The 27,266-nt window shown below is 41.1% G+C and overlaps 1 protein-coding gene across 3 annotated transcripts in view; it reads right to left on the bottom strand.

Annotated features, from left to right (window-relative positions):
* Positions 1-27,266, bottom strand: part of CBFB (core-binding factor subunit beta) — a 68,763-nt gene that overhangs the window by 20,396 nt on the left and 21,101 nt on the right. The window contains exons 4-5 of one of the 3 annotated variants that reach the window (XM_074969097.1): positions 7,813-7,929; positions 199-325 (exon numbers count right to left, since the gene is read on the bottom strand). In XM_074969097.1, the coding sequence (XP_074825198.1) occupies positions 199-325; positions 7,813-7,929 (244 nt within the window). The remainder of the gene's footprint in view (positions 1-198; positions 326-7,812; positions 7,930-27,266) is intronic. The other 2 variants (XM_074969094.1, XM_074969095.1) reach the window with 2 other exon arrangements.

Genomic DNA, 27,266 nt, shown 5'->3' with positions numbered 1-27,266 from the left:
ATGGTAACACCAACTTACATTTACACAAATAAAAACATGTTTTCCAAGCGCCTTTTCAAGTTTTAATAATGTAAGCAGGAGATTAAATCATGCTTTACTATTTTCTTAACAGCAAAATTAAAACAAACAGGAATTCCCGAACATTGTACATACAGACAAGTTATAGGAAACAATCTAGATTTTTGGTAAAGTACTAACCAGTTACTGACAGCAGCTGTGAAACCCTCACCTCCATTTCCTCCCGATGAGACCTGTCTCTGTCCTCGAATTCACGAGTTCTTCTCCGAGCTTCTTCAAAGGCTTGCTGTGCCAATGCATCCTCCTGCTACCAAACCAGAAGACAAAATTTTTGGCTGACCACAGGGAGTAGGGGAGAAAAATCTGACCTCTAGAATCTATTACTAATGATGACACAGAAGTCAGAAAGGACAGAACTTGACCTTCAGACTGAAGAATAAATGTGCAGTTTAGCAGTTAGACAAGATATCCATTCACACGGAAACTGAGCAAATGGGATATGAAATCATCTAGACAAATCTGGAGCTATGCAATGCCACTTTTAAAAGTCATGTTGCAGATCAGAACTGCTTTTTAAAGAATTAAAAATATTGCTTAAACCAAGAAGTTAAAGGAAACTTCAAAGCTTATATTATAGAGGCAATATTTTTCATTCTTGATGTTGAAAAATTAAGTAGTTTTGTAAGATAGATGACAGCACTAAACAAACTAATGATAATTGTAAATGAGATAATCAGGTTCTTTACATTCAACTTTTATGCTCGAAAACAAACATAATTTAACAGATTAGCAGTAAAACTCTTCATCACTTTGCATCTAGAGCAACATCTGACCAAAATGAATATACACATCCCTTAGTATATCATTTAAAATTCAAAATTGTATAAGAAGGTGTAAAAAGCTAGAAAATATTCCTCCCCCAATTTTTGTGTACACAAACATTTACCGATATCAGTGGACTTTCATGTTTTGGGTGAAAAAACCAAAACCAAAAAACCCCCAAAACAAAAAAAACCCACGAGATTTTAGTACATCTTTACAACAAAAAGGACGGACAGTAATCTTAATTTGTTTTTATAAAATCTATTCAATATTTTCTATTAAAAATGGTAACATTTTGGATTTAAGTTTTTATGTTGTCTAAGCCAATATTACCACAATAATAAATCTACATATACCCTTTAAGTAAAGGGACATGTTTAGTCAGTTTAGAAGAATTTGTGCTAATTTAAAATAAAAAGGTGAGTTCCTGTTTCTCCCACCGATGCTTCTAAGGATCAGCATGAGATGAGCTGACCATAAAGGTCAACAGTGAAACAGAAAAAAAAAAAAATCTCTTTTCACCATTAACTTTTTTCAGTCACAATAATTATAGATTGCACTAATAACTGTCATATGTTATTTTCAAGTGGGCCTCGCTCTTTAAAAAACAGAAATGTTAACTTTGATTTGCAGAGGACAAATCTTCCACTCCCAAGAACTCAGATCAGTTTTTATATACCAAGGGATTAAGTGCATTAACTTTTAAATTTAAGAGAACATGTCTCTAGCCTAAGAGAATGTCAAATTGCTTTTCTTGCCTGAGGCACTATCCTACACCCTAAAGCTATTTTGTGAAATGATGCAAGAGAGTCTCTCTTGTGGCCTAACACAGTTTAATACAAACATCTGTCAATCAATACATCTTCATAGCTCAGTCTCCAGAAAGATATATCAAAGGACAATGTTTACAGCTGCCATTAAGATATCATTTTGCCAGTAACTTCTATTTTTAAATGACAAATTTGTCTCCTTTTGGTCATTTTTATATTGGTGTAATATATATCCAATATGGTGGGACAGTGGAAGGGAAAAGAGAGTTCAATTCTTTTAATTAAGAAGGACAGAACTAAAAGAGGGTCTAGCGGATTACTGAGGACTAAAGAAAAGCTCTCATTTTTTAAATTTAGGCAACCCATGCAGAATTTCATAATTACCTACTTTACCAATTTTAATGAAAATGGATTTTTTAAAAAAAATAAGAGATCAGCAGTATTTTAAGCTAAGCAAAACCAAGTGGAAAAACAAGTTTTCAAAGATAGCCTAAAAATTTTAAAAATACAGCTATGCATATGCTGATGCGTGTGTGTATTGATGAAGAGAAGTACTCCCCCACCCCAAGAGTATCTATGATCCAGAGAACAGCCCAACAATTTTGTCATTTAGTTTCCAATAACAATTTGGTAACCATTTAGACGCAGAAATGTATATACAAGTCTTTTTAAGCATTTGTCTGGACTCAAGGCTGGAAAACACCATAATTCTAAGAAGTTAAGTAATGACAGTTCTGAAAGTCTCCACGGGAACAAAAGCAATTAAATAACTATTCCATCTTCTCAAGCAGGAACTCTGTTTCAGGTTGGAAGTCAAGGTTTCAAAAGGTGGAAAGTGATCACAAAAAGGTACCTTAAATCTTTTAAGCCATGGGAGGATTTTGTTCAATAAGCAAACTAGAAGATGAATCAGTATAGCTTCTTTAAGTTCTAGCTTCAGCCAGAATATTAAAAAAAACAAACCCTAATAAACCTGGAATAAAACCCAAATTAAGACTTCAGAGGAGGGAGAGAAACAATTTGCTGATGTCCAGACTAGCCATGTATGTTGATGGCTGAAAGGATGGCTCACCAAAGCCTGAGAAAAAAAATGTGAGATTATCATTTTCTTAAATAAAAAAAAAATTCTGCTTTCAGGCTACTGCAGCCCATTATGAAGTAAATTAAATGAACATTTATCAAGAACTTTTATAGACAGTGGATTTGGGGTGACAGCTGAAAAAAGTTAACAGTTTCAGTCTGGAGAATTGTACTGTACCAAAAAAAATATACCAAACACCTTGTTTTTACAACGAAGACAATGTATCTAGTAACAAAATACTGAAAGTATCAATGAGAAAAGCATGCAAAAACATTTCTGAGGTGTCATTACAAAAGCATAAGAAGTAGTAGAGGCTGTTGTGAATAAACACAGTTCTGCTTTAGTAGGCATTGTAGCTACTTGGTCAGAAAAGTCAGGAGTGAAATAATCTAGATCTACATAGCAAATATCAAGAGCTAAAAGGAAAGGATCTAGTGTAGTGCTAATATATCAAAATACACAAGCACTGAAGCACAGACAGATGTGAGACAGAAACAGCAAAAGTCTATGGATTAAAATATGGGAATTTTGGCCCCAGTTCAGCGAAGTACTCAAGCACGAGTAACTAAGCACATGAGTAGGTCCACTGAATTTAATGGGACAATATGCAAGTTAAATTTACATATGTGCCTGAACACCATGCTGAACGGGGCCTTTAATAAGGGTAGTGTGCTATAGACTGCTTAACAATGAGAAGATTGGTACATTACATATCAAACAGCAAAAACATTAAAATACTTCAGTATAATTTTATTTTTAAAATTAATTACCATGGTATCTTTTGAAAAAAGCATATATGAAATTCATTGTCAAAAGACTGATTTAGTAGTAGATAGTTTCTTATTCCAGAAGGGTGGAAGAAAAGAAGATCAATTAGTCTGAATCCAGTATTAACTAAAATAGTGATGAAATCAGAAAATGGGAGAGATTACATTTTTATAAGGTAAACTTTCCAAAAATGGAGGCTATGTAAATTACAAAATTGTTTATATAGTAGCTGTGTGTATAATATGCACAGAGACCACTTAGTCCTCTGAAATTAATCACTTCTGGGGTGAAATATAGCAGCCAGCCATCCTCCATTAACAACATTACACAAGAGTTCCAGAAGTGGAAGTAAATTATGATTTAACCAATTTAAAATTACAAAGGAAAAAGAAATACAGGAAGAGTGTTAAAGAAATAGCCCAGTGGCTTGCAGTACTAATACACGTTAAAATACAAGAAAATTAGAATGTGTCTTTTGAGGGGTTGGTAAAACGGAAAGAAGAATTATATTGCTCAAATGGCACACTTTCAGTAATGGGTAATTTGCTTTTAAAAAACAAATTTAACCTCTTCTTTAAATGGAAAACGCAACACAACATAACCATGTACTCATTAATACTAAGATACGGAAGAGAAGAAACTGAAAAGGAAGGTTACTCACCTGTAATTTTGAGTTTGCACAGGTATATACCTATGCAGATCCACACTCTTGGTGTGATGCTTCCACCTCAGCACCCTGAGCTCAGAAACTTCAAGAAAGCACTGACATTAGAGGCTGCATGTACATTCCCTCATGGATTTAAATGTTCAGTGCGGGGATATATTCCAAGACAAAAACATTTGTTAAAATGGCGTTAAGGCTGAGAGTATGTATCAGTAGCTTAAGGGTGAAAACGAAGTGGTATAAATTGAGGAAATTCAGAGTTAAGGCAAGGCTTAAAAGAAATCCAAATTTGTTAAGGTATGCAGACAGACAACTAAGGCACCCAAACAGCCTTAACTCTGGCCCGTAGCAATGGTATGCAACAACAGATGGCGATTCCAGATTATATTGATTTTTAAAAGACACAGTTTTTTCATAGTTTTCCTTTCACGGTATCACTACAGGACAAGGATAAGTTTGATTGGGCAACTTAATTGCCCATTTCCATATCTTATTTAAATCATAAAGACTAGAAATCCTTCCCCCCCCCGCCATGAAAGCGTAGCTTTTATACAAGTTGATGGCATCAGTCCCCCCTTCGTTCACCCAGGACCGCTTACTCACCACAGGCAGTATTAGTTAATTACCTGGACAAAATAAACTGACAGAGTTAAAGGATGCTCCCAACATCACTACCTACAGCAGAGGGTAGGTAAGGAATCATGGACCTAACACCAAGAGCTCAGAACAGTGTGCTCAGAATGCACACAACCCCAAAGTTCATTGCTTTCTAGAAGTGTCTGTGATCATGGTGCCAAGAGCATGCAAAACACCAAGAGTCTGGTGATTTGCAATGGAAATTCTCCCTGGAGTACCATCAAATTACTCATCATGGAATTAAAACGAAGAATTCAAAACAAAACAAAATAGTACTAGCTATGAAGTGAAACAAATACATGATTCTACAAACTAGCAAATTCACATTCAGAACAGCTATGAGGTCTTGAATGAGGTGAAATCTGAGGCACAGAGATATTTAGTAGTGCTCATACATTATAAAGGCTTGCTTCTGAGCTGGTAGTATAGTGGATTTGTTCCAATGTAACCACAGCCCCTTCTGGAATAACTGCAAATTCTTATCAATCATCCATGTAAGGGTAGACATAACATCTTTTTACTCCTGAGAAAAGCCATGTCACCAATGCTAGGCATTTTATATAGACACATGGTGCTGTGGACATTCCAAAAGGGAAGGCCCACCAGTGACAGTGCTTCTGTCTGACTCAGAAATATATGAATTCACAATGACATGGCCTCTCTGAAATGTGGAAATATGCATCTCTCAAACTGAGAGCCCCAAGGACACAAAGGAATTATAGCATTAATATCACCATATGGAACTTTAAACAAATTGCTGAGTTTAAGACTCCATTCCAGTATAAGACTTAAGCCCCCCCTTCCTTTTTGGAATAAAGGAATAGAATCTCTGGCCTAAATGTATACTGCTGTGGAACCCATCTGCCTGAAGTAATTCCAAAAAAAGAGAATATCCCCAAAAGGAAACAGGAAAGACAAAGAGGAAAGGTTTGTCAAATGTGCCTTGAGGTTCTTTGCAGTAGTGTCAAACTTACTGTCTTCAAAACAGTGAGGAACAGGTTCCAAGCTACTGCAGAATCCAACCCCTCCTCCCTTTTCTAATCTCATGGATCATTCCATGCATGAGCAAGGAGCTTGTGGCCATAATGGTCACTGTTTTTAAGATGATTCTTGCCTTGTATTCAGAGGGGCATGTATCCCAGTGATGGGGATCTGTGAAAGTAATTCTTGGAGAAAAATAAGTTTATTTCTTCCAATATTCAGAAAGTGCCCATCTGAAATGATGCACCAATTCTACTGAAACAAAATCTAAGCAAGAAATATGAAGCCACACTGAACCAGGAAGAGCGCTAATAAGCAATAAAAATAATTATCTGGAAAACATCTATCGAAAGTAGAATCTTTAGAAAGTAGTAAATATAATTTTGCAGCAACATTTTGCAAAAAAGAGTCAATGCTATTCTCTGATTTAGAAGTCACATAAAGCTATGGAGGCAATACTGCCACTCAAAATGGCCTTGTTTCAACCACATCTGGAACAGGGGGTAGTTCTGGGCCCAAAAGTTTAGGAAACCTATAGGAACGAGTAGGAAAGAGACAAAGAAGGGCAGTAAAAATAATAAAATGATGGATAAAAAGATGTAAATAGATTAAGGCAGATGCAATTACTGTATATAGTGGTAAAGATGAGAAACTCAGGGAGGACAAGACCTTTCAAGTTAAAAATAGCAATATCGAAAATGAACCATTAGGCAAAGGAGCAATGGCCTCAAGTTAATGAAGTAATGTTTAGGCTAAACATGAGGAAAAAGTTTTAAACAGAATGAGTAAACAGAGTTAATCAAGGCACCATCACTTCACATCTAAAAGAACAGATTAGAGAGAGATTTGCTGGGATACCTGATCCCCCACATGGAACAAAATATATGCTTAACATATCTGCTCAATCTTTCTGCTTTTTATTTCATCTTTTCCCCTCATCTGCTACCTCCCTCTTTATTCAGAAGCTCTTTGGGGCAGGGACCATATTTTCATGTATCTCTAATGCAGCTACCACAATTTTGACACTATAAAAATAAACACTGAATAGTTCTGCAAAATGCAGGTTGATAATGGATGATTGAAATGATCTTTACTGGTATTGTTTATCATTGGATACCTCTGAATTCTTTTTCTTTTGAAGCAAAGGTAGACTCAGTCAACAGCTGTGACAAATCGTTGCATCAGCTTTCTGATATAAGCAGAGGAATTAAATTCTGAATTTATGCTTTAAGCATGTGGTTCTGTCCTCGAACCATGTGTCTTTAGTAAATAATCTTGCAGAGATGCAATCAAATTTTTATGTACAATTTGTATTTTAAAGAGTCATCTCCCCATCTAATGAAACCACAGATTGTAAATGTTTGCTACACTCTTGTATGCTTCAGAAAAACGTAATTATTCACTTTACATTGGTAACGTTGTCAGTTTTCTCAGAAGATGTCATATCTATACAAAGCAGAGTCAGCCGCTATAAAGAAGACAAAGAAAAGCAGAGTAATAAGACAACTGTTTGGAGGTGGGGTGGGGAGGGGAGACACGGATGGATGACAGTAATCAATTGGAATGGGCTTTTTTTGTTTGTGTTTGGTTTTAGGTGAATGGCATTAGTCATTGAAAACTTTCATGAGTTTTAAACAGAATTTGCACTATTTGGTATCGCTACTAGTTTGCCAATCCTTTCCTGCAGAGTGGAGAATTATTATTATTATTATTTTTTTTTTACAGTACTCAAAATTTGTGCTGTGTACTTCTCAGCATGTGTAAATGGCCCAAGATCCACGCCTGAAATAACTCTCAATCTCATTTAATAATGAATTTAACTGGAGCTACAGATTTTTAAGTCAATGAATTCCCACAGTAGAAGTATTCTGTGAATTTTTTACACATAGCTGAAGGCAGAACAGACACAAATGAAAGGGTGTGATTACGCTGATGACTGACTAAATCCGAAGCCTCATAACTGCATGTATTGTCTCTCCTGAAAGAAAACGCACTTGTTTAAAAAGTAGTAGTCGTCACACTTATTACAGATTCAGTACATGGGTAGCCCACAAGGTTTGAGACTGCCTTACCTGTGCTCTCTCTTCATCAAATTCCAGGCAGCCCATACCATCCAGTCTCTGCAGATCTATCCAGCCTTTCCAGATAACACAGACACCATTCAGAATCATAGGTGCCTTTAAGTACACCTGAAATATAGGCAGACACATATATCTGCGTTTAAAAGCGTTTGTATATACAAATGGTTACTGTATTTATTTTTTTAACTATATTTCTATAATTACTACTCCGATACAAGCAACGCTACATACAAAACATGATTGAACCAGTTGGTAACTTGACATTCCCCTTAACGTTTTTCCCCACCAACTACATTTTAATCAAAAGCCTGTAAATACTATAATTAATAATCTGGATATTGTATTTTGCACACTATACATACTGGAATTAATTTATTTCCCCAGTCTATAAACCAGTATGCACCGGTGTGTGGTGAAAATTCTGTTGCTGCTTACGCTTAAAGTCACTTGTATTTCTTGTCAGACCACCTCTTATGTTCATTTGTTTTATGTGTTATGTTATTTGATTTATATATATAGTGGCACACTATCAGCAATGTAAGATTTATCACAATTTTTTTTTAAAAAGTGTTAGACAAATGTTAGACAAAACGCTTTTCTACACTCAGAGGGAGTTTTATTTTGCTTTTGCCACAAATTTATTTTTCTTAATACTAAAAGAATAAACACCAATTTCTCTTCCTTCTCAAGCCTAAAATAAACAAATGAAGACTAAAGAGAAAAAAAAAAAAGCAACGCTTAACGTAATACACTATCCAAACCGCAAAGACTGAGTGTGGCACGTCTTAATTTACGGAAGACTGGGGAAGCCTATTTTCTAATGTTTGTAAAAGGTAAATTGACAGAGGATTAAATATTTCTACCGAACCACACTTTGCATGGTACCTTACACAGTAATAAGAGAAATTGTAATTGTCACTAAGAGCCTATAGTCTACATAGTGGTACATAATACTGTGATTTAAAGCTGAAGTATTTCCCCTCGAAATAACACAGATGAATCTCCTCACAGGAAATTTAAAAAGAAATGGATATTGTGTTAAAGGGGTTTGACAGCTTAAGTTTGCTGACTTTTTAAAATGTCAAACAGAGCAGTGTGGTGTAACTCATGAAAACGTTAAGTAGATTTCACTAGTTACTATGTAATACTGTCCTGCTCTGTAGACATATTGTACCCAGAGTAAAAGCTTTCCTTCCCCCACATCTAAACTGGGGTGGATAGCTGTTTTATCCATATTCCATAAGCTCCAATTTCAGCAGAAACTTATGGACCTCTTCGGGACTTGCAATTCTCACTTTTTTTTATGAACACAATGTCAAGAACTCTAAATTCAGGATTTTGGCCAGGATTGCCCAGATTTTTATAGTCCTTTCTGAGTACTCTCTGTCCCAACAGAAGTTCCAGCCAATCAGCTACGCGTTTTAAAAAAATTGGCCTTCCTCAACTACAAAACACCATATAGAGCAAGTGGGAGACATGAGGCTGTGTTCATCCTCTCTCCACACCTCAGCCAACTGGGGCTGATGGGACTGGAGAAGTCAACATCCATCCAGGAACACAGTTGGATGGAACTGAGGTGTTGAGGCTGCTCTGCCCCCTATATAGTCTCACCTGTTAGGATATAGATATTCAGGCCTGTCTGTAAAGGCCTATACTCTAAGAATTTAGGTGTATTCTTATCACTTAGCTAGTTACAGAGGTATAAAAGAAAGATTCAAAATCTCTGTCTGCTGGGGTAAGGGCCTTCTCTTACTGTGACAGTCTGAGGCCCTGTTCTTAGGCTAAGACCTTTGGCTAAGCAGCAGAGGCGGCCATAAGCTGGGAAGCGAACAGTGACATCCTCATATTCCAAACTAGTCACATTTGAAAGAAGGTGCTTTGGACTGTTGGGAATACAGTCCTGTCCTGATAGTGCCTATCACCTCCAGAGAAAGGGAAGTGCCGAGAAGATGTAAAAGGAAAATTAGTTTGATAGCATCCTGTCTGGCAAGAACTCACTTATCAATAGATAACATAAAACCAGCCGGAGAACACGTCAATCTCTTTGGTCACTCGATTACAGACCTAAAAGTTGCAATTCTTCAACAACAAAAACTTCAGAAACAGACTCCAATGAGAGACTGCTGAATTGGAATCAATTTGCAAACTGCATACAATTAACTTAGGCTTGAATAGAGACTGGGAGTGGATGGGTCATTACACAAAGTAAAACTATTTCCCCATGTTTATTCCCCCCCTCCACCCCTCACTGTTCCTCAGACGTTCTTGTCAAGCGCTGGAAATGGCCCACCTTGCTTATCGCTACAAAAGGTCCCATTGTCCCCCTTCCCACCCCGGCTCTCCTGCTGGTAATAGCTCACCTTAAGTGATCACTCTCGTTACAGTGTGTATGGTAACACCCATTGTTTCATGTTCTCTATGTATATAAATCTCCCCACTGTATTTTCCACTGAATGCATCCGATGCAGTGAGCTGTAGCTCATGAAAGCTTATGCTCAAATAAATTTGTTAGTCTCTAAGGTGCCACAAGTACTCCTTTTCTTTTTGCGAATACAGACTAACACGGCTGCTACACTGAAACTCATCAATAGATGTAGTTGTGAAATCCTCACTTCTGTATTGTTTTGTCATTCTAGTTCCCACTTTGCTATTGTTTATTTGCATGGTCTCTGTCTGGTTCTGTGATTGTTTCTGTCTGCTGTATAATTAATTTTGCTGGGTGTAAACTAATTAAGGTGGTGGGATATAATTGGTTAAATAATCATGTTACAATATGTTAGGATTGGTTAGTTAAATTTCAGTAAAATGATTGGTTAAGATATAGCTAAGCAGAACTCAAATTTTACTATATCGTCTGCACTCAATCAGGAAGTAAGGGGGGGAATGGAAACAGGGAATGGGGGTGGGGAATTGGAATCATGTTTTGCTAAGGGGAGGGAATGGGAACAGGGACACAGGTAAGGCTCTGTGGTGTCAGAGCAGGGAAGGGGGACACTAAGGAAGGAAACTGGAACCATGCTTGCTGGAAGTTCACCCCAATAAACATCGAATTGTTTGCACCTTTGGACTTCGGGTATTGTTGCTCTCTGTTTGTGCGAGAAGGACCAGGGAAATATGCGGGTGAAGGAATGAGCCCCCTAACATCACCCTCAGTACAGAGTGATGCTGAGGGGTGGAGTGGCATGGGAGTGCTCTAGCTCAGTGGTTCTCAAAGCCGGGCCGCCGCTTGTTCAGGGAAAGCCCCTGGCGGGCTAGACCGGTTTGTTTACCTGCCGCGTCCGCGGGATCAGCCGAACCTGCGGACGTGGCAGGTAAACAAACCGGTCCGGCCCGCCAGGGGCTTTCCCTGAACAAGCGGCGGACCGGCTTTGAGAACCACTGCTCTAGCTGACATTGCTAGAGGAAGGTTTTACTGTAAGGCACCACAATGTGGTACGGTAACCACAGGTGGGAATATGCAGAGCTTGAAGGAAAACCTATATTCTAGAACAGTTTATTTCACAAAAGCTTATTCTAAGAAACACGTGTGTTACACTGATACAACTCAATCAGGAGGTGAACTCTGACACCTACTGACAACATAAATACAAGGTTCCAGCGTAGCAGCCGCGTTAGTCTGTATCTGCAAAAAGAAAAGGAGGACTCGTGGCACCTTAGAGACTAACCAATTTATTTGAGCATAAGCTTTCGTGAGCTACAGATCACTTCATCGGATGCATTCAGTGGACAATACAGTGGGGAGATTTATAAACACAGAGAACATGAAACAATAGGTGTTACCATACACACTGTAACGAGAGTGATCACTTAAGGTGAGCTATTACCAGCAGGAGAGCCGGGGACGGGACGGGACGGGACCTTTTGTAGTGATAATCAAGGTGGGCCATTTCCAGCAGTTGACAAGAAAGTCTGAGGAACAGCGGGGGGTGGGGGGAATAAACATGGGGACATAGTTTTACTTTGTGTAATGACCCATCCACTCCCAGTCTCTATTCAAGCCTAAATTAATTGTTTCCAGTTTGTAAATTAATTCCAATTCAGCAGTCTCATTGGAGTCTGTTTTTGAAGTTTTTGTTGTTGAAGAATTGCAACTTTTAGGTCCATAATCGAGTGACCAAAGAGATTGACGTGTTCTCCGACTGGTTTTTGAATGTTATAATTCTTGATGTCTGATTTGTGTCCATTTATTCTTTTATGTAGAGACTGTCCAGTTTGGCCAATGTACATGGCAGAGGGGCATTGCTGGCACATGATGGCATATAGCACATTGGTAGATGTGCAGGTGAACGAGCCTTGATAGTGTGGCTGATGTGATTAGGCCCTATGATTGTGTCCCCCGAATAGATATGTGGACACAGTTGGCAACGGGCTTTGTTGCAAGGATAGGTTCCTGGGTTAGTGGTTCTGTTGTGTGGTTGCTGGTGAGTATTTGCTTCAGGTTGGGGGGCTGTCTATAAGCAAGGACTGGCCTGTCTCCCAAGATCTGTGAGAGTGATGGGTCGGCCTTCAGGATAGGTTGTAGATGAGTCATTACACAAGGTAAAACTATTTCCCCATGCCACAAGTCCTCCTTTTCTTTTAACGTAAATACAAATTCTTACTATTCCAGTGTTGGATCATTTTAGGCAAAACATCTAAATTAATGTACTTATTCCACATTCCTTAACTGTCTCCACAACTTTCCTAATTACCAAGAGCCCATCTAGCGAAATCTCCTGTTTCTCCCGATAACTTCAACATTATGCACTCAATATATAAGCTGCAGCATAGTGAAAACTCTGACACCACAAAGCAGATAGAATTTAATATCAAAACAAGGCTTAGTGTACCGACTGTTTACTAATTTTGGTTAAATTATCAATTGAAAACTTCCATTTTGGGATTTACCTTAGCTGCTGCACCAAAGTGGTAGGTATACCAGGGGGCACTGCAACAGAATTTAGGCTCATCTTGGCACCGATCCTCATTTTTATTTCATAGACTCACAGAAGATTAGGGTTGGAAGAGACCTCAGGAGGTCATCTATAGTCCAACACCCCCTGCTCCAGGCAAGACCAACACCAACTAAATCATCAATTTATTGAGCAATGCTGTGTTTGGTGCTATACAGTATCCCAAAATGAGGACAGTTCCTGTCCTGACACATTTGGGATTCTAGCCCCACCCCTGCCCTCCCAGCCCCAGTTCCTCATTTCACAGTTAAGGAAGGAAACCCACAGAAAGGGTAGAGGTACACACTCTGGGAGGTACAAGGAAAAACCCAAACTTCCCCTACTTCTGAGAGATTGATATGAAGTCTTTGTTTACATATGAGACTGACTAGGGATGGCAGAGAGAGATTAACAGACCAGATGACTGCAGAGGTTCTATTCTCCATCCAAAGAAAATCAATGCATTTGTGAACTCTAGGCTTGGTTACTGGAACTCAACATACCTCAGTATGAAACAACAAGGCCTGAAAAAGCTTGAACTAGTACAAAATACAGCAGTTCATCAGCTTAAAAACAAAGGTTGCTGTAAACACATCACTCCACTTCCTGCACTGGCTCTCCACTGAATACAAGAGGTCAGTTCAAGATCTGTCCTTTTATTCAAAACCTAGCTAACCTGAGATGTTGCCTCTCCCTCCATGACGATGTCTTCCACAAGAGCTGCACTTCACCTAAATAATTGAATTGCTGACCAAGAGGGGAGCTTTTTGAGTGTAGGAGACCGAGCTGGACCTAGAATCTAGACCATGTAACTTGCTCCAAGAACTAAAACAGGCTATTAACTTCAACACATTTTAAATACAACTTCGCTTTCCCGCAACAAGGTCTACACACACGTACAGAGTACCAAACAAACATTATTTCACCTACACACTGAGATAGAAAAGAAAGATCTTGTTTCAGGTTTTAAATACAGTAAAACAGATACTATGTAAAGGGGACCAAAGTACCTAGAGAGAGAGAACAAAGCAGCAGTTGTAAACAGCCCACTCAGTGAGCACAGAGACAAAGGAAATAAGGAAGACAGTTGAAGAGGCTGGTAGTATCAAAAGTCAGCTTTCTGAGGCCTTGTCTACACTACCACTTTACAGCGCTGAAACTTTCTCACTCAGCCCTGGTCTACATTAGGACTTTAGGTCGAATTTAGCAGCTTTAAATTGATGTAAACCTGCACCCATCCACACGATGAAGCCTTTTATTTCGACTTAAAGGGCTCTTAAAATCGATTTCCTTACTCCACCCCTGACAAGTGGATTAGCGCTTAAATCGGCCTTGCCGGCTCGAATTTGGGGTACCGTGGACACAATTCGACGGTATTGGCCTCCGGGAGCTATCCCAGGGTGCTCCATTTTGACAGCACTCTCAACTCAGATGCACTGGCCAGGTAGACAGGAAAAGAACCGCGAACTTTTGAATCTCATTTCCTGTTTGGCCAGCGTGGCAAGCTGCAGGTGACCATGCAGAGCTCATCAGCAGAGGTGACCATGATGGAGTCCCAGAATCGCAAAAGAGCTCCAGCATGGACCAAATGGGAGGTACAGGATCTGATCGCTGTATGGGGAGAGGAATCCGTGCTATCAGAACTCTGTTCCAGTTTTCGAAATGCCAAAACCTTTGTCAAAATCTCCCAGGGCATGAAGGACAGAGGCCATAACAGGGACCCGAAGCAGTGCCGCGTGAAACTGAAGGAGTTGAGGCAAGCCTACCAGAAAACCAGAGAGGCGAACGGCCGCTCCGGGTCAGAGCCCCAAACATGCCGCTTCTATGATGAGCTGCATCCCATTTTAGGGGGTTCAGCCACCACTACCCCAGCCGTGTTGTTTGACTCCTTCAATGGAGATGGAGGCAATACGGAAGCAGGTTTTGGGGACGAAGAAGATGATGATGAGGTTGTAGATAGCTCACAGCAAGCAAGTGGAGAAACCGGTTTTCCCGACAGCCAGGAACTGTTTCTCACCCTGGACCTGGAGCCACTACCCCCCGAACCCACCCAAGGCTGCCTCCTGGACCCAGCAGGCGGAGAAGGGACCTCCAGTGAGTGTACCTTTTAAAATACTATACATGGTTTAAAAGCAAGCATGTGAAAGGATTACTTTGCCCTGGCATTCGTGGCTCTCCTGGATATACTCCCAAAGCCTTTGCAAAAGGTTTCTGGGGAGGGCAGCCTTATTGAGTCCTTCATGGTAGGACACTTTACCACTCCAGGCCAGTAACACGTACTCGGGAATCATTGTACAACAAAGCATTGCAGTGTATGTTTGCTGGCGTTCAAACAACATCCGTTCTTTATCTCTCTGTGCTATCCTCAGGAGAGTGAGATATCATTCATGGTCACCTGGTTGAAATAGAGTGCTTTTCTTCAGGGGACACTCAGAGGAGCCCATTCCTGATGGGCTGTTTGCCTGTGGCTAAACAGAAATGTTCCCCGCTGTTAGCCACAGGGAGGGGGGAGGGTTGAGGGGGTAGCCACGCGGTGGGGGGAGGCAAAATGCGACCTTGTAACGAAAGCACATGTGCTATGTTTGTAATGTTAACAGCAAGGTTTACCCTGAAAGAGTGTAGCCACTGTTTTATAAAATGTGTCTTTTTAAATACCGCTGTCCCTTTTTTTTTCTCCACCAGCTGCATGTGTTTCAATAATCACAGGATCTTCTCCTTCCCAGAGGCTAGTGAAGATTAGAAAGAAAAAAAAAAAAAACGCACTCGAGATGAAATGTTCTCCGAGCTCATGCTGTCCTCCCACACTGACAGAGCACAGACGAATGTGTGGAGGCAAATAATGTCAGAGTGCAGGAAAGCACAAAATGACCGGGAGGAGAGGTGGCGGGCTGAAGAGAGGGCTGAAGCTCAAATATGGCGGCAGCATGATGAGAGGAGGCAGGATTCAATGCTGAGGCTGCTGGAGGACCAAACCAGTATGCTCCAGTGTATGGCTGAGCTGCAGCAAAGGCAGCTGGAGCGCAGACTGCCACTACAGCCCCTGTGTAACCAACCGCCCTCCTCCCCAAGTTCCATAGCCTCCACACCCAGACGCCCAAGAACGCGGTGGGGGGGCCACCGGCCAACCAGCCACTCCGCCACAGAGGATTGCCCCTAAAAAAGAAGGCTGGCATTCAATAAATTTTAAAGTTGTAAACTTTTAAAGTGCTGTGTGGCATTTTCCTTCCCTCCTCCACCACCCCTCCTGGGCTACCTTGGTAGTCACCCCCCTATTTGTGTGATGAATGAATAAAGAATGCATGAATGTGAAGCAACAATGACTTTATTGCCTCTGCAAGCGGTGATCAAAGGGAGGAGGGGAGGGTGGTTAGCTTACAGGGAAGTAGAGTGAACCAAGGGGCGGGGGGTTTCATCAAGGAGAAACAAACAGAACTTTCACACCGTAGCCTGGCCAGTCATGAAACTGGTTTTCAAAGCTTCTCTGATGCGTACCGTGCCCTCCTGTGCTCTAACTGCCCTGGTGTCTGGCTGCACGTAACTAGCAGCCAGGAGATTTGCCTCAACCTCCCACCCCGCCATAAACGTCTCCCCCTTACTCTCACAGATATTGTGGAGCACACAGCAAGCAGTAATAACAGTGGGAATATTGGTTTCGCTGAGGTCTAAGCGAGTCAGTAAACTGCACCAGCGCGCCTTTAAACGTCCAAATGCACATTCTACCACCATTCTGCACTTGCTCAGCCTGTAGTTGAACAGCTCCTGACTACTGTCCAGGCTGCCTGTGTATGGCTTCATGAGCCATGGCATTAAGGGGTAGGCTGGGTCCCCAAGGATACATATAGGCATTTCAACATCCCCAACAGTTATTTTCTGGTCTGGGAATAAAGTCCCTTCCTGCAGCTTTTGAAACAGACCAGAGTTCCTGAAGATGCGAGCGTCATGTACCTTTCCCGGCCATCCCACGCTGATGTTGGTGAAACGTCCCTTGTGATCCACCAGAGCTTGCAGCACTATTGAAAAGTACCCCATGCGGTTTATGTACTCGGCGGCTTGGTGCTCTGGTGCCAAGATAGGGATACGGGTTCCGTCTATGGCCCCACCACAGTTAGGGAATCCCATTGCAGCAAAGCCATCCACTATGACCTGCACATTTCCCAGGGTCACTACCCTTGATATCAGCAGATCTCTGATTGCGTGGGCTACTTGCATCACAGCAGCCCCAACAGTAGATTTGCCCACTCCAAATTGATTCCCAGCTGACCGGTAGCTGTCTGGCGTTGCAAGCTTCCACAGGGCTATCGCCACTCGCTTCTCAACTGTGAGGGCTGCTCTCATCTTGGTATTCATGCGCTTCAGGGCAGGGGAAAGCAAATCACAAAGTTCCATGAAAGTGCCCTTATGCATGGGAAAGTTTCGCAGCCACTGGGAATCGTCCCAGACCTGCAACACTATGCGGTCCCACCAGTCTGTGCTTGTTTCCCGAGCCCAGAATCGGCATTCCACAGCATGAACCTGCCCCATTAGCACCATGATGCATGCATTGGCAGGGCCCACGCTTTCAGAGAAATCTGTGTCCATGTCCTGATCACTCACGTGACCACGCTGACGTCGCCTCCTCGCCCGGTATCGCTTTGCCAGGTTCTGGTGCTGCATATACTGCTGGATAATGCGTGTGGTGTTTAATGTGCTCCTAATTGCCAAAGTGAGCTGAGCGGCCTCCATGCTTGCCTTGGTATGGCGTCCGCACAGAAAAAAGGCGCGGAACGATTGTCTGCCGTTGCTCTGACGGAGGGAGGGGCGACTGATGACACGGCTTACAGGGTTGGCTTCAGGGAGCTAAAATCAACAAAGGGGGTGGCTTTACATCAAGGAGTATTTCAGGCAGGACTTCAAGGAGGGTTCCAATAAGAAATGGTGCACCTAAGTTATTGTTCTTATTGGAACAAGGAGGTTAGCCTGGCCTCTGATTGATACATGGCTAGATTTACCTCGCTGCACCTTCTCTGTGAGTGACTGCAGTGTGACCTAGAGGAATGAGTCCCCTAGACAGGGGAGGGGGCAAATGAGTACAAAACAAATCTGGTCTATTTCTTGTTTTGATCCACTCCATCTATCTTTTACATCTTTGGCTGGCAGCAGACGGTGCAGAAGGACTGCATGCCATCCACATCTCATGGCTGCTCAGCAGAAGATGGTGCAGTAGGACTGCTAGCCATCCCCATCTCTTGCCTGCCCGGCAGAAGATGATGCAATAGGACTGCTAGCAATCCGTATTGCCTGCCTGCTCACCATAAGACGGTTCAATAGGACTGACTGCAGGACTAAAGAGAATGACCTGGTCAAGTCACTCCAAATTTAGTCCCTGCGCCCATGTCTGCCCAGGCGCTCCCGGCCGACGTGGCCAGGAGCACCTCGGACATGACGAGGACGGCTACCAGTCGTACTGTACCATCTGCTGCCACAAGGCAATGGGTTGCTGCTACTGTGTAGCAATGCCGTACCGCGTCTGCCAGCACCCAGGAGACATATGGTGACGGTTACCTGAGCGGGCTCCATGCTTGCCGTGGTATGGCGTCTGCACAGGTAACTCAGGAAAAAAGGCGCGAAACGATTGTCTGCCCTTGCTTTCACGGAGGGAGGGAGGGAGCGGGGGCCTGATGATATGTACCCAGAACCACCCGCAACAATGTTTTAGCCCCATCAGGCACTGGGATCTCAACCCAGAATTCCAATGGGCACCGGAGACTGCGGGAACCGTGGGATAGCTATCCACAGTGCAACGCTCCGGAAGTCGACTCTAGCCTCGGTACTGTGGAAGCACTCCGCCGAGTTAATGCACTTAGAGCATTTTCTGTGGGGACACACACACTCGAATATATAAAACCGATTTCTAAAAAAACGACTTCTATAAATTCGACCTTATTCCGTAGTGTAGACATACCCTCAGGGTTGTGAAAACACACCCCCTGAGCAATGCAAGTTTCAGCGCTGTAAAGTGACAGCATAGACAGTGCACTAGCACTGGGAGCTGTGCTCCCAGCACTGGTAGCTTCTCCCCTCGTGGGGGGTGGGTTTTTTTTTTGTTTTTGTTTTTTTTTTTTTAAACAGTGCTGGGAGAGCTCTCTCCCAGCCCTGGTGCTGCAACTACACAGCCACGTTAAAGAGCTGCCATGCCCTGAGAGACAGGCAGAGTCATGAGTCAGCTTTTTTGAGGATAGGAACTAGAAGGAAATAAGAGGTTAAGAGGATATCAACTGTGTCTATTTTAGGCTCATTAAAATATACAATTATTTTAAACAAAAGCACCACAAAGCTAACAAGCTTTCCCAACCCTCCAAAGGCTCCTCTTTCACCAAGCCTCCCAATCCCTCCAATTAACTGCACTGATCAATCACAAAAAGCTTGGGTTGGGAGTTGTGTAGCACTTCCTTTTGTCTGTCTAAGACCAGATTTGGTGACTTTCAGGAAGTGACTTCCAAAGCCAAGGAGCCCACTCTGGTAACACCTTGCTTGCCAGCCCCCTCCCATTGACTCTAGGAGCTGTTTGTGCAGAGTACCTCTGATGATACCCTGTGTGAGTTCCAAACAGACAACTAAGCAGCCAGGATGCAAACCATTTAGGGCTTTACAAATCAAAACCAACACCTTAAACGTCATCTGGTAACCAGAGAAGCTCAAGAACAATGGTTCTCAAACTTTTGTACTGGTGACCCCTTTCACATAACAAGCCTCTGAGTGCGACCCCTCCCCCCCCCAAATTAAAAACACTTTTTTATATATTTAACACTATTATATATGCTGGAGGCAAAGCAGGGGTAGGGGTGGAGGCTGACAGCTCGCAACCCCCCCATGTAATAACCTCACGACCCCCTGAGGGGTCCCGACCTCCAGTTTGAGAACCCCTGCTCAAGTAGTTCTGGGATTCCATCTTTTAAACCTCAGTTGTACTGCTTTCAGCAGGCATACATCACAACAACTCAGAAGTGAAAACTAATTGTAATTTGAAAGGGGGGGATTTTTGAATGAACTACAAGTATGCTAGAAAGACAAGATGGGTAAAGTAATATCTTTCATTGGACCAACTTCTTTTGCTGAGAGAAAAAAGCTTTCAAGTTACATATAGCTCTTCCTCTGGTCTGGGATAGGTACTCAGTGTCACAATTAAATACAAAGTAGAACAGACAGAACTAATATTTTAAGGTGAAGTTGGTCCAATAAAAGATATTACCCTCACTCATCTTCTCTCTAATATCCTGGGACTGACACGGCTACACCACCAGAGCATATAAATACACTGACAATTTTCAACTTACTTGTATAAAAAATAAAACCTGTATTTAAAAAAATCTTATTAGAAGCTATGTATTTATGTCACCCTCTTTCCCCCTACATCAAAACACATTTCTCCCATCAAAACATCCAGCCAAGCATATTGGTGCAATTTCCTTTATTTTAGAGAAAAACTTAAAGGCTCCTTTTTTCTCCCCTCTTTCTGGAAGAAGGGAAACAGCTTGCCACTGTAGCCTAAACCGTTTAACCACATATTTCCTTCTTTTTAGATATAACTCTTCTGGTTCCCTTTCAATTTCCAAACCTTGACAAATTTTAATAAATTCCTGTTGCAGAGCAGTTATCACCAACACACCTCTAAATCCAAAGGCATGGCATCTTTTAAAATCTGATATTAGCACTCCAAAATCATTTATTCAGAAGTTGCTGGATCATAGTAAGGCAGTCAAAGACTACAGTAATTCTATTAAGGCCCCAAGATTCTCCTTTCCTATTACAAAATTATTTTTACTGTTTATGATTAAAATTAGGCTGAAAAATGTAGCTGTTATCAACAATACCATCAAAACTTAAGTGAGAATCTATTTTCAAGCTAAAATGGTTTACTCAAAATTTTTCCATTTTCCCCTAATGCGGCTTGTCATGATATCTGAAATTCATTCTGGTTTGTGAAGCTCAGATATTATCGCTATGAGCACAGAAAAGATCATAAGGCAATAAATTCCATATTCAGTTCAATGTTTGGATAACGTGCAGAAAACCATCACATGGGACCATACAATGAAAAACGAGATTAAGAAGAAATATTAAATAGCTGCCTCATATATAGAGCAGCCTGTCTTGAATGAAGCAGGGATCCTCTGGAGAAGATAGCAGCTGATCATGTCACTAAACACTGTATAGCTATGTATACACACAAAGCAGAATTCAAGTTGCATAGGCAACCATAAACCTGCTACTGTATTTTCTAACTTCTGAATGCTTAATTTTGTAATTTAAGTAACAGTCATATGTAATTTCTCATGTTTTTTCAAAAAGAACACAAAACTCAACCTCTATTATGTGTACCTGTAACAACCCTCCTCTTGTGCATCTGTAGCAGATTTTGAACCCTAAATGTTCAGCACTGCAGCAGCAGCCCCCCAACATGCCAGCTAAAAGATAAGGCAGATTAGCAAGCAGCAAGAGAAGGCTAATATCCCTTGGGGACTACTTATTAGAGGATGCTGCCTAACAATCTGAAACAGCAGATTACATATGCAGTAGCACAGCCAAGAATAAATATTTGGCAGACTCAGAGACAGTGGGGCTAACTGGATGAGACTTGGGTCTACCATGTTAGAGATCTGGGTTCTATTACCAGCTTGTGTATGTAACCTGTGAGGCCTTTCTCAATAATAAGGATTGTGAAGGGCACAGAATTTAATTTAATTTAATTTAAATAGAAGAACCAAGTGCAAAACCCATCATCTTCTGGCTCCCAGCACAGAGCATCTTCATCTAAGCCAAAACATATTTTGATGGGAGAAACCACTTCTCTGTACCTATCCAGAATTCCTGCTCCTTATGTGGACTGCTGAAACAAGGAACCAGGGTGGTATTACGCATAGTGTTAATGGAATCTTGAGTGTTTCTGGCAATAAGCCAAAAACAAGCAGTGCCATATGAAACAAAAATTTGCAATGGAAATTTTCAGCAGCTTGTAATGCAGACAACACTGCACAGAACTTCATGAGGCCAGCAAAAGGCACTTTATTGCCCCCTATTACTATCCCTCTGCTACATTTCAAGGTCCTGCTGTAAGACATAAGAACAGCCATACTGGGTCAGACCAAAGGTCCATCTAGCCCAGTACCCTGTCTTCCGACAGTGGCCAATGCCAGATGCCCCAGAGGGAATGAACAGAACAGGTAATCATCAAGTGATCCATCCCCTATCGCTCGTTCCCAGCTTCTGGCAAACAGAGGCTAGGGTCACCATCCCTGCCCATCCTGGCTAATAGCCATTGATGGACCTATCCCCCATTAACTTACCTTGTTCTTTTTTGAACTTTGTTATAGTCTTGGCCTTCACAACATCCTCTGGCAAGGAGTTCCACAAGTTGACTGTGCATTGTGTGAAGAAATACTTCCTTTTGTTTGTTTTAAACCTGCTGCCTATTAATTTCATTTGGTGACCCCTAGTTCGTGTGTTATGAGAAGGAGTAAATAACACTTGCTTATTTACTTTCTCCACACCAGTCATGATTTTATAGACCTCTATCATATCCCCCCTTAGTCGTCTCTTTTGCAAGCTGAACAGTCCCAGTTTTATTAATCGCTCCCCATATGGAAGCCGTTCCATCCCCCTCATCATTTTTGTTGCCCTTTTCTGAACCTTTTCCAATATATCTTTTTTGAGATAGGGTGACCAGAACTGCACACAGTATTCAAGATGTGGACATACCATGGATTTATATGATATTTTCTGTCTTATTAGCTATCCCTTTTTTTATGATTCCCAACATTCTGTACGCTTTTTTGACTACCACTGCACATTAAGTGGATGTTTTCAGAGAACTAACCACAATGACTCCAAGATCTCTTTCTTGAGCGGTAACAGCTAATTTAGACTCCATCATTTTGTGTGTATAGTTGGAATTATGTTTTCCAATGTGCACTACTTGGCATTTATCAACACTGAATTTTATCTGCCATTTTGTTATCCAGTCACCCAGTTTTGAGAGATCCTTTTGTAGCTCTATGCAGTCTACTTGGGACTTTACTATGTTGAGTAGTTTTGTATCATCTGCAAATTTTGCCACCTCACTGTTTACTCCTTTTTCCAGATCATTTATGAATATGTTGAATAGGACTCGGCCCAGGACAGACCCCTGGGGGATACCACCACTTACCGCTCTCCATTCTGAAAACTGACCATTTATTCCTACCCTTTGTTTCCTATCTTTTAACCAGTTACTAATCCATGAGAGGATCTTTTCCCTCTTATCCCATGACAGTTTACTTGGCTTAAGAGCCTTTGGTGAGGGACCTTGTCAAAGGCTTTCTGAAAATCTAAGTACACTACATCTAATGGATCCCCCTTGTCCACATACTTATTGATCTCCTCAAAGAATTCTAGTAGATTGGTGAGGCATGATTTCCCTTTACAAAAACCATGTTGACTCTTCCCCAACAAATTATGTTCATCTGTGTGTCTGACAATTTTGTTCCTTACTTATAGTTTCAACCAGTTTGCCCGGCACTGAAGTCAGGCTTACCAGCCTGTAATTGCCAGGATCACCTCTGGAACCCATTTTAAAAATTGGTGTCACATTAGCTATCCTCCAGTCATTTGGTACAGAAGCTGATTTAAATGATAGGTTACAAACTACAGTTAGTAGCTTTGCCATTTCACATTTGAGTTCCTTCAGAACTCTTGGGCGAATGCCATCTGGTCCTGGTGACTTCTTATTGTTTAGTTTATCAATTTGTTCCAAAACCTCCTCTAATGACACCTCAATCTGGGACAGTTCCTCAAATCTGTCACCTAAAAAGAATGGCTCAGGTTTGGAAATTTCTCTCACATCCTCAACCATGAAGACCGAGGCAAATAATTCATTTAGTTTCTCCGCAATGGCCTTATCCTCCTTGAGTGCTCCTTTAGCATCTTGATCGTCCAGTGGCCCCACTGGTTGTTTAGCAGGCTTCTTGCTTCTGATGTACTTAAAAAATGTTTTGCTATTACTTTTTGAGTCTTTGGCTAACTGTTCTTCAAATTCTTTTTTGGCCTTCATAATTATATTTTTACATTTCATTTGCCAGAGTTTATGCTCCTTTCTATTTTCCTCACTAGGATTTAACTTCCACTTTTTAAAGGATGCCTTTTTGTCTCTCACTGCTTCTTTTACTTTGTTGTTTAGCCATGGTGGCACTTTTTTGGTTCTCTTACTGTGTTTTTTAATTTGGGGTATACATTTAAATTGAGCCTTTATTATGGTGTCTTTAAAAAGTTTCCATGCAGCTTGCAAGAATTCCACTTTTGGCACTGTACCTTTTAGTTTCTGTTTAACTTCCTCAATTTTGTGTAGTCCCCCTTTCTGAAATTAAATGCTACAGTTTTAGGCTGCTGAGCTGTTTTTCCCCAGGGATGTTAAATTTAATTATATTATGGTCACTATTATCAAGCGGTCAACCTATATTCACTTCTCAGCCCAGATCCAGTGCTCCACTTAGGACTAAATCAAGAATTGCCTCTTCTCTTGTGGGTTCCAGGACTAGCTGCTCCAAGAAGCAGTCATTTAAGGTGTCAAGTAACTTTATTTCTGCATCCTGTCCTGAGGTGACATGTACCCAGTCAATATGGGGATAGTTGAAATCCCCCATTATTACTGAGTTTTTTATTTTTATAGCCTCTCTAATCTCCCTGAGCATTTCACAGTCACTATCACCATCCTGGTCAGGTGGTCGGTAATATATACCTACTGCTATATTCTTCTTATTAGAGCACGGAATTACTATCCATAGAGATTCTATGGTACAGTTCATTTAAGATTTTTACTTAATTTGATTCTATGCTTTCTTTCACATATAGCATCACTCCCCCGCCAGCACGACCTGTTCTGTCCTTCCGATATATTTTGTACCCTGGTACTACTGTGTCCCATTGATTATTCTCATTCCACCAAGTTTCTGTGATTCCTATTATATCAATATTCTCATTTAATATGAGGCACTCTAGTTCACCCATCTTATTATTTAGACTTCTAGCATTTGTATATAAGCACTTGAAAACCTTGTCACTTTTTAGCTGTCTGCCATTACATGATGTAATTGAATGGGACTATTTCATTTGACTGTTTCTCATCAGATCCTACCCGTATTTTGTCTTCTTCCATTCTCTCCTCTTTAGTAGGACATAGAGACTTCTCCATTAATAGATCCTCTCCTAGGGGATGTCTCTGTCCAAGCCACATGCTCCTCCGCACTGACTGGCTTTCCCTCAACCCTTAGTTTAAAAACTGCCCTATGATCTTTTTAATGTTAAATGCCAGCAATCTGGTTCCATTTTGGTTTAGGTGGAGCCCATCCTTCCTGTATAGGTTCCCCCTTTCCCAAAAGCTTCCCCAGTTCCTAATAAATCTAAATCCCTCCTCCCTACACCATCATCTCATCCATGCATTGAGATCCTACAGTTTTTGCCTGTCTAACTGCCCCTGTGAGTGGAACTGGAAGCATTTCAGAAAATGCGACCATGGAGGTTCTGGACTTCAATCTCTTACCTAGTAGCCTAAATTTGGCCTCCAGGACTTCTCTCCTATCCTTCCTCTGTCCTTGGTACCTACATGCAGCTTGTTTCTTTGTTGAGGCTTTGATCCCACAAACACACTACAGACAACAAACTTATCCCAAGGGTCATGTAATCGCTCCTTCTTCACCTGGAGAGCTCCCTCACAAAACTCCCCTGTTAGCTGCTCCTGTCCGCTAGCTCCTTGGGTGGCTTAGAAGTGGGCTTTTTAAAGCCCTGGTCTTCCTGAGTAGCCCCGCCCCCTAGTTAAGGGTTGATGGGTGCTGAAGGGCTTAGGGATCAAAGCCTCGTTAAGAAGCTCTCAGCCTTGCCTAGCAGGCCACTAGGCTCAGCACACGGTCCCCCAAATGAACAGGCCATATGGTATATTTCAGTCAAGCAGCAAGCACACCACAAACACACTGTGTGTTAAAAAAAACTGCACTTTTAAAAAAATTTCTAACAAAATGGAAAATGTTAAGCAACCTAAATATAAGTGTTACTATTACTCCCCTCATAATTTACACTGTAAAGTGTTTTTCCTCAAAATTCGTGCACATGCAATCCACTGCCCTATCATGACCAACTCCCCCTCTGAAAGGGCCAGGGACTGATTGTAAAAGATTCAGTACAGTGCATATATTTAAAAACTAAAATATGACTGAGTCCCATTGCATTTACTAACTAGACAAGAGGAGAGTTCTCAATTATTCTGAAAGGGATAAAGCGTCAATTTATTTGTATTCAAGACACTAAACCTAGTTCTCAGTTTCCCATCCTATTTAAGTCCTCTGGTAAATCCTTATCACACAATACCAGGGTGATTTACTGATGTGATTCAGATGTTATCTGTATACTTCATCCACACATCCTGCAGTTACAAAAAGAAGCGTTCCCTCTCCCTAAAGCAACTGAGCCATTTCCTCCCCCACAGATTGCACACAGTTCTCACCACCCACTGACTAATGAATCAGCACACTAAACAGCAGCCACAGCCACCACTGTGACAAACTTAATCCCCCAGGAAATAATAGTCCCCAGTGAAACAGTATGCCCCCTTCTCTTTTGTTTTCTATCATATTCCAGCACACTGGACCAAGATGCATTCTTTTAAAAGACACTCAGCTCTGACTCATTGCCCCAGTCTCGTCACATGCATCTCTTCATTCATAAGTGTTCGGTCAACTGCCTGTTTGCTGGTTGATCACAGTAATTAAATTCCAGTGCTGATCCCACCTGTCTCTGAATCATACCCAACACTAGCTATTTAAAACAGCAGTCTCCCAATGGTTTAATTTACTAAACATTGTCCCCCATATAAAAAATATTTATAAAATATTTGCTCCCAGTCAGAGAAATTTCATAAGGGTAAGCCTAACTTTTTATCATCTCATCTACTCAAAACCTCGTTTATGTACAGGGCCCACTTGTTAAAAGGTGCAAACTCTGTTCAAGAGAAGCAAGTAAAATATTCAGTTAGGAAGTTATGTATCCATCTTTAGCTTTCAATTACCTCAGAAAACAAACTTTTTTATACATGTTTACTTGCATTATCAACTTCTATTAAAGTCCCCAAATATACCATGTGGCAACATCATTAGAGAGTCACAAAGCTTCTTACTTTACAAGTTGGAGAATATACTCTAGAGGCCGCTTGTGAGGTGAAAACATGTTAACACTTTGTATGATAGCATTTATGGCACTAAATGAGGGGATGGGAACTTTCTCCTCCAATATTTTAATAATTTTAAGATTTACATTTTCATATATAAGTTAATAAGGAAAAAATGCCCTTTAACTTGTTAATTTTTATTTTAAAAAGTAGTACTTGCATATCATTAAAAATAAATCCTTTTGGTAAAATAGGATGGGCTACAACAGTAATTGTGACATGCAGATTAATTAGCAAAGTTTAAAACAAGTTTATAGCTTAAGAGCAGTCAACCTAAAACTCCTGCT

Source organism: Natator depressus, chromosome 12, assembly GCF_965152275.1.
Source record: "Natator depressus isolate rNatDep1 chromosome 12, rNatDep2.hap1, whole genome shotgun sequence".
NCBI classification, from domain to species: Eukaryota; Metazoa; Chordata; order Testudines; family Cheloniidae; genus Natator; species Natator depressus.
This window is presented reverse-complemented; position numbering and strand designations above follow the sequence as displayed.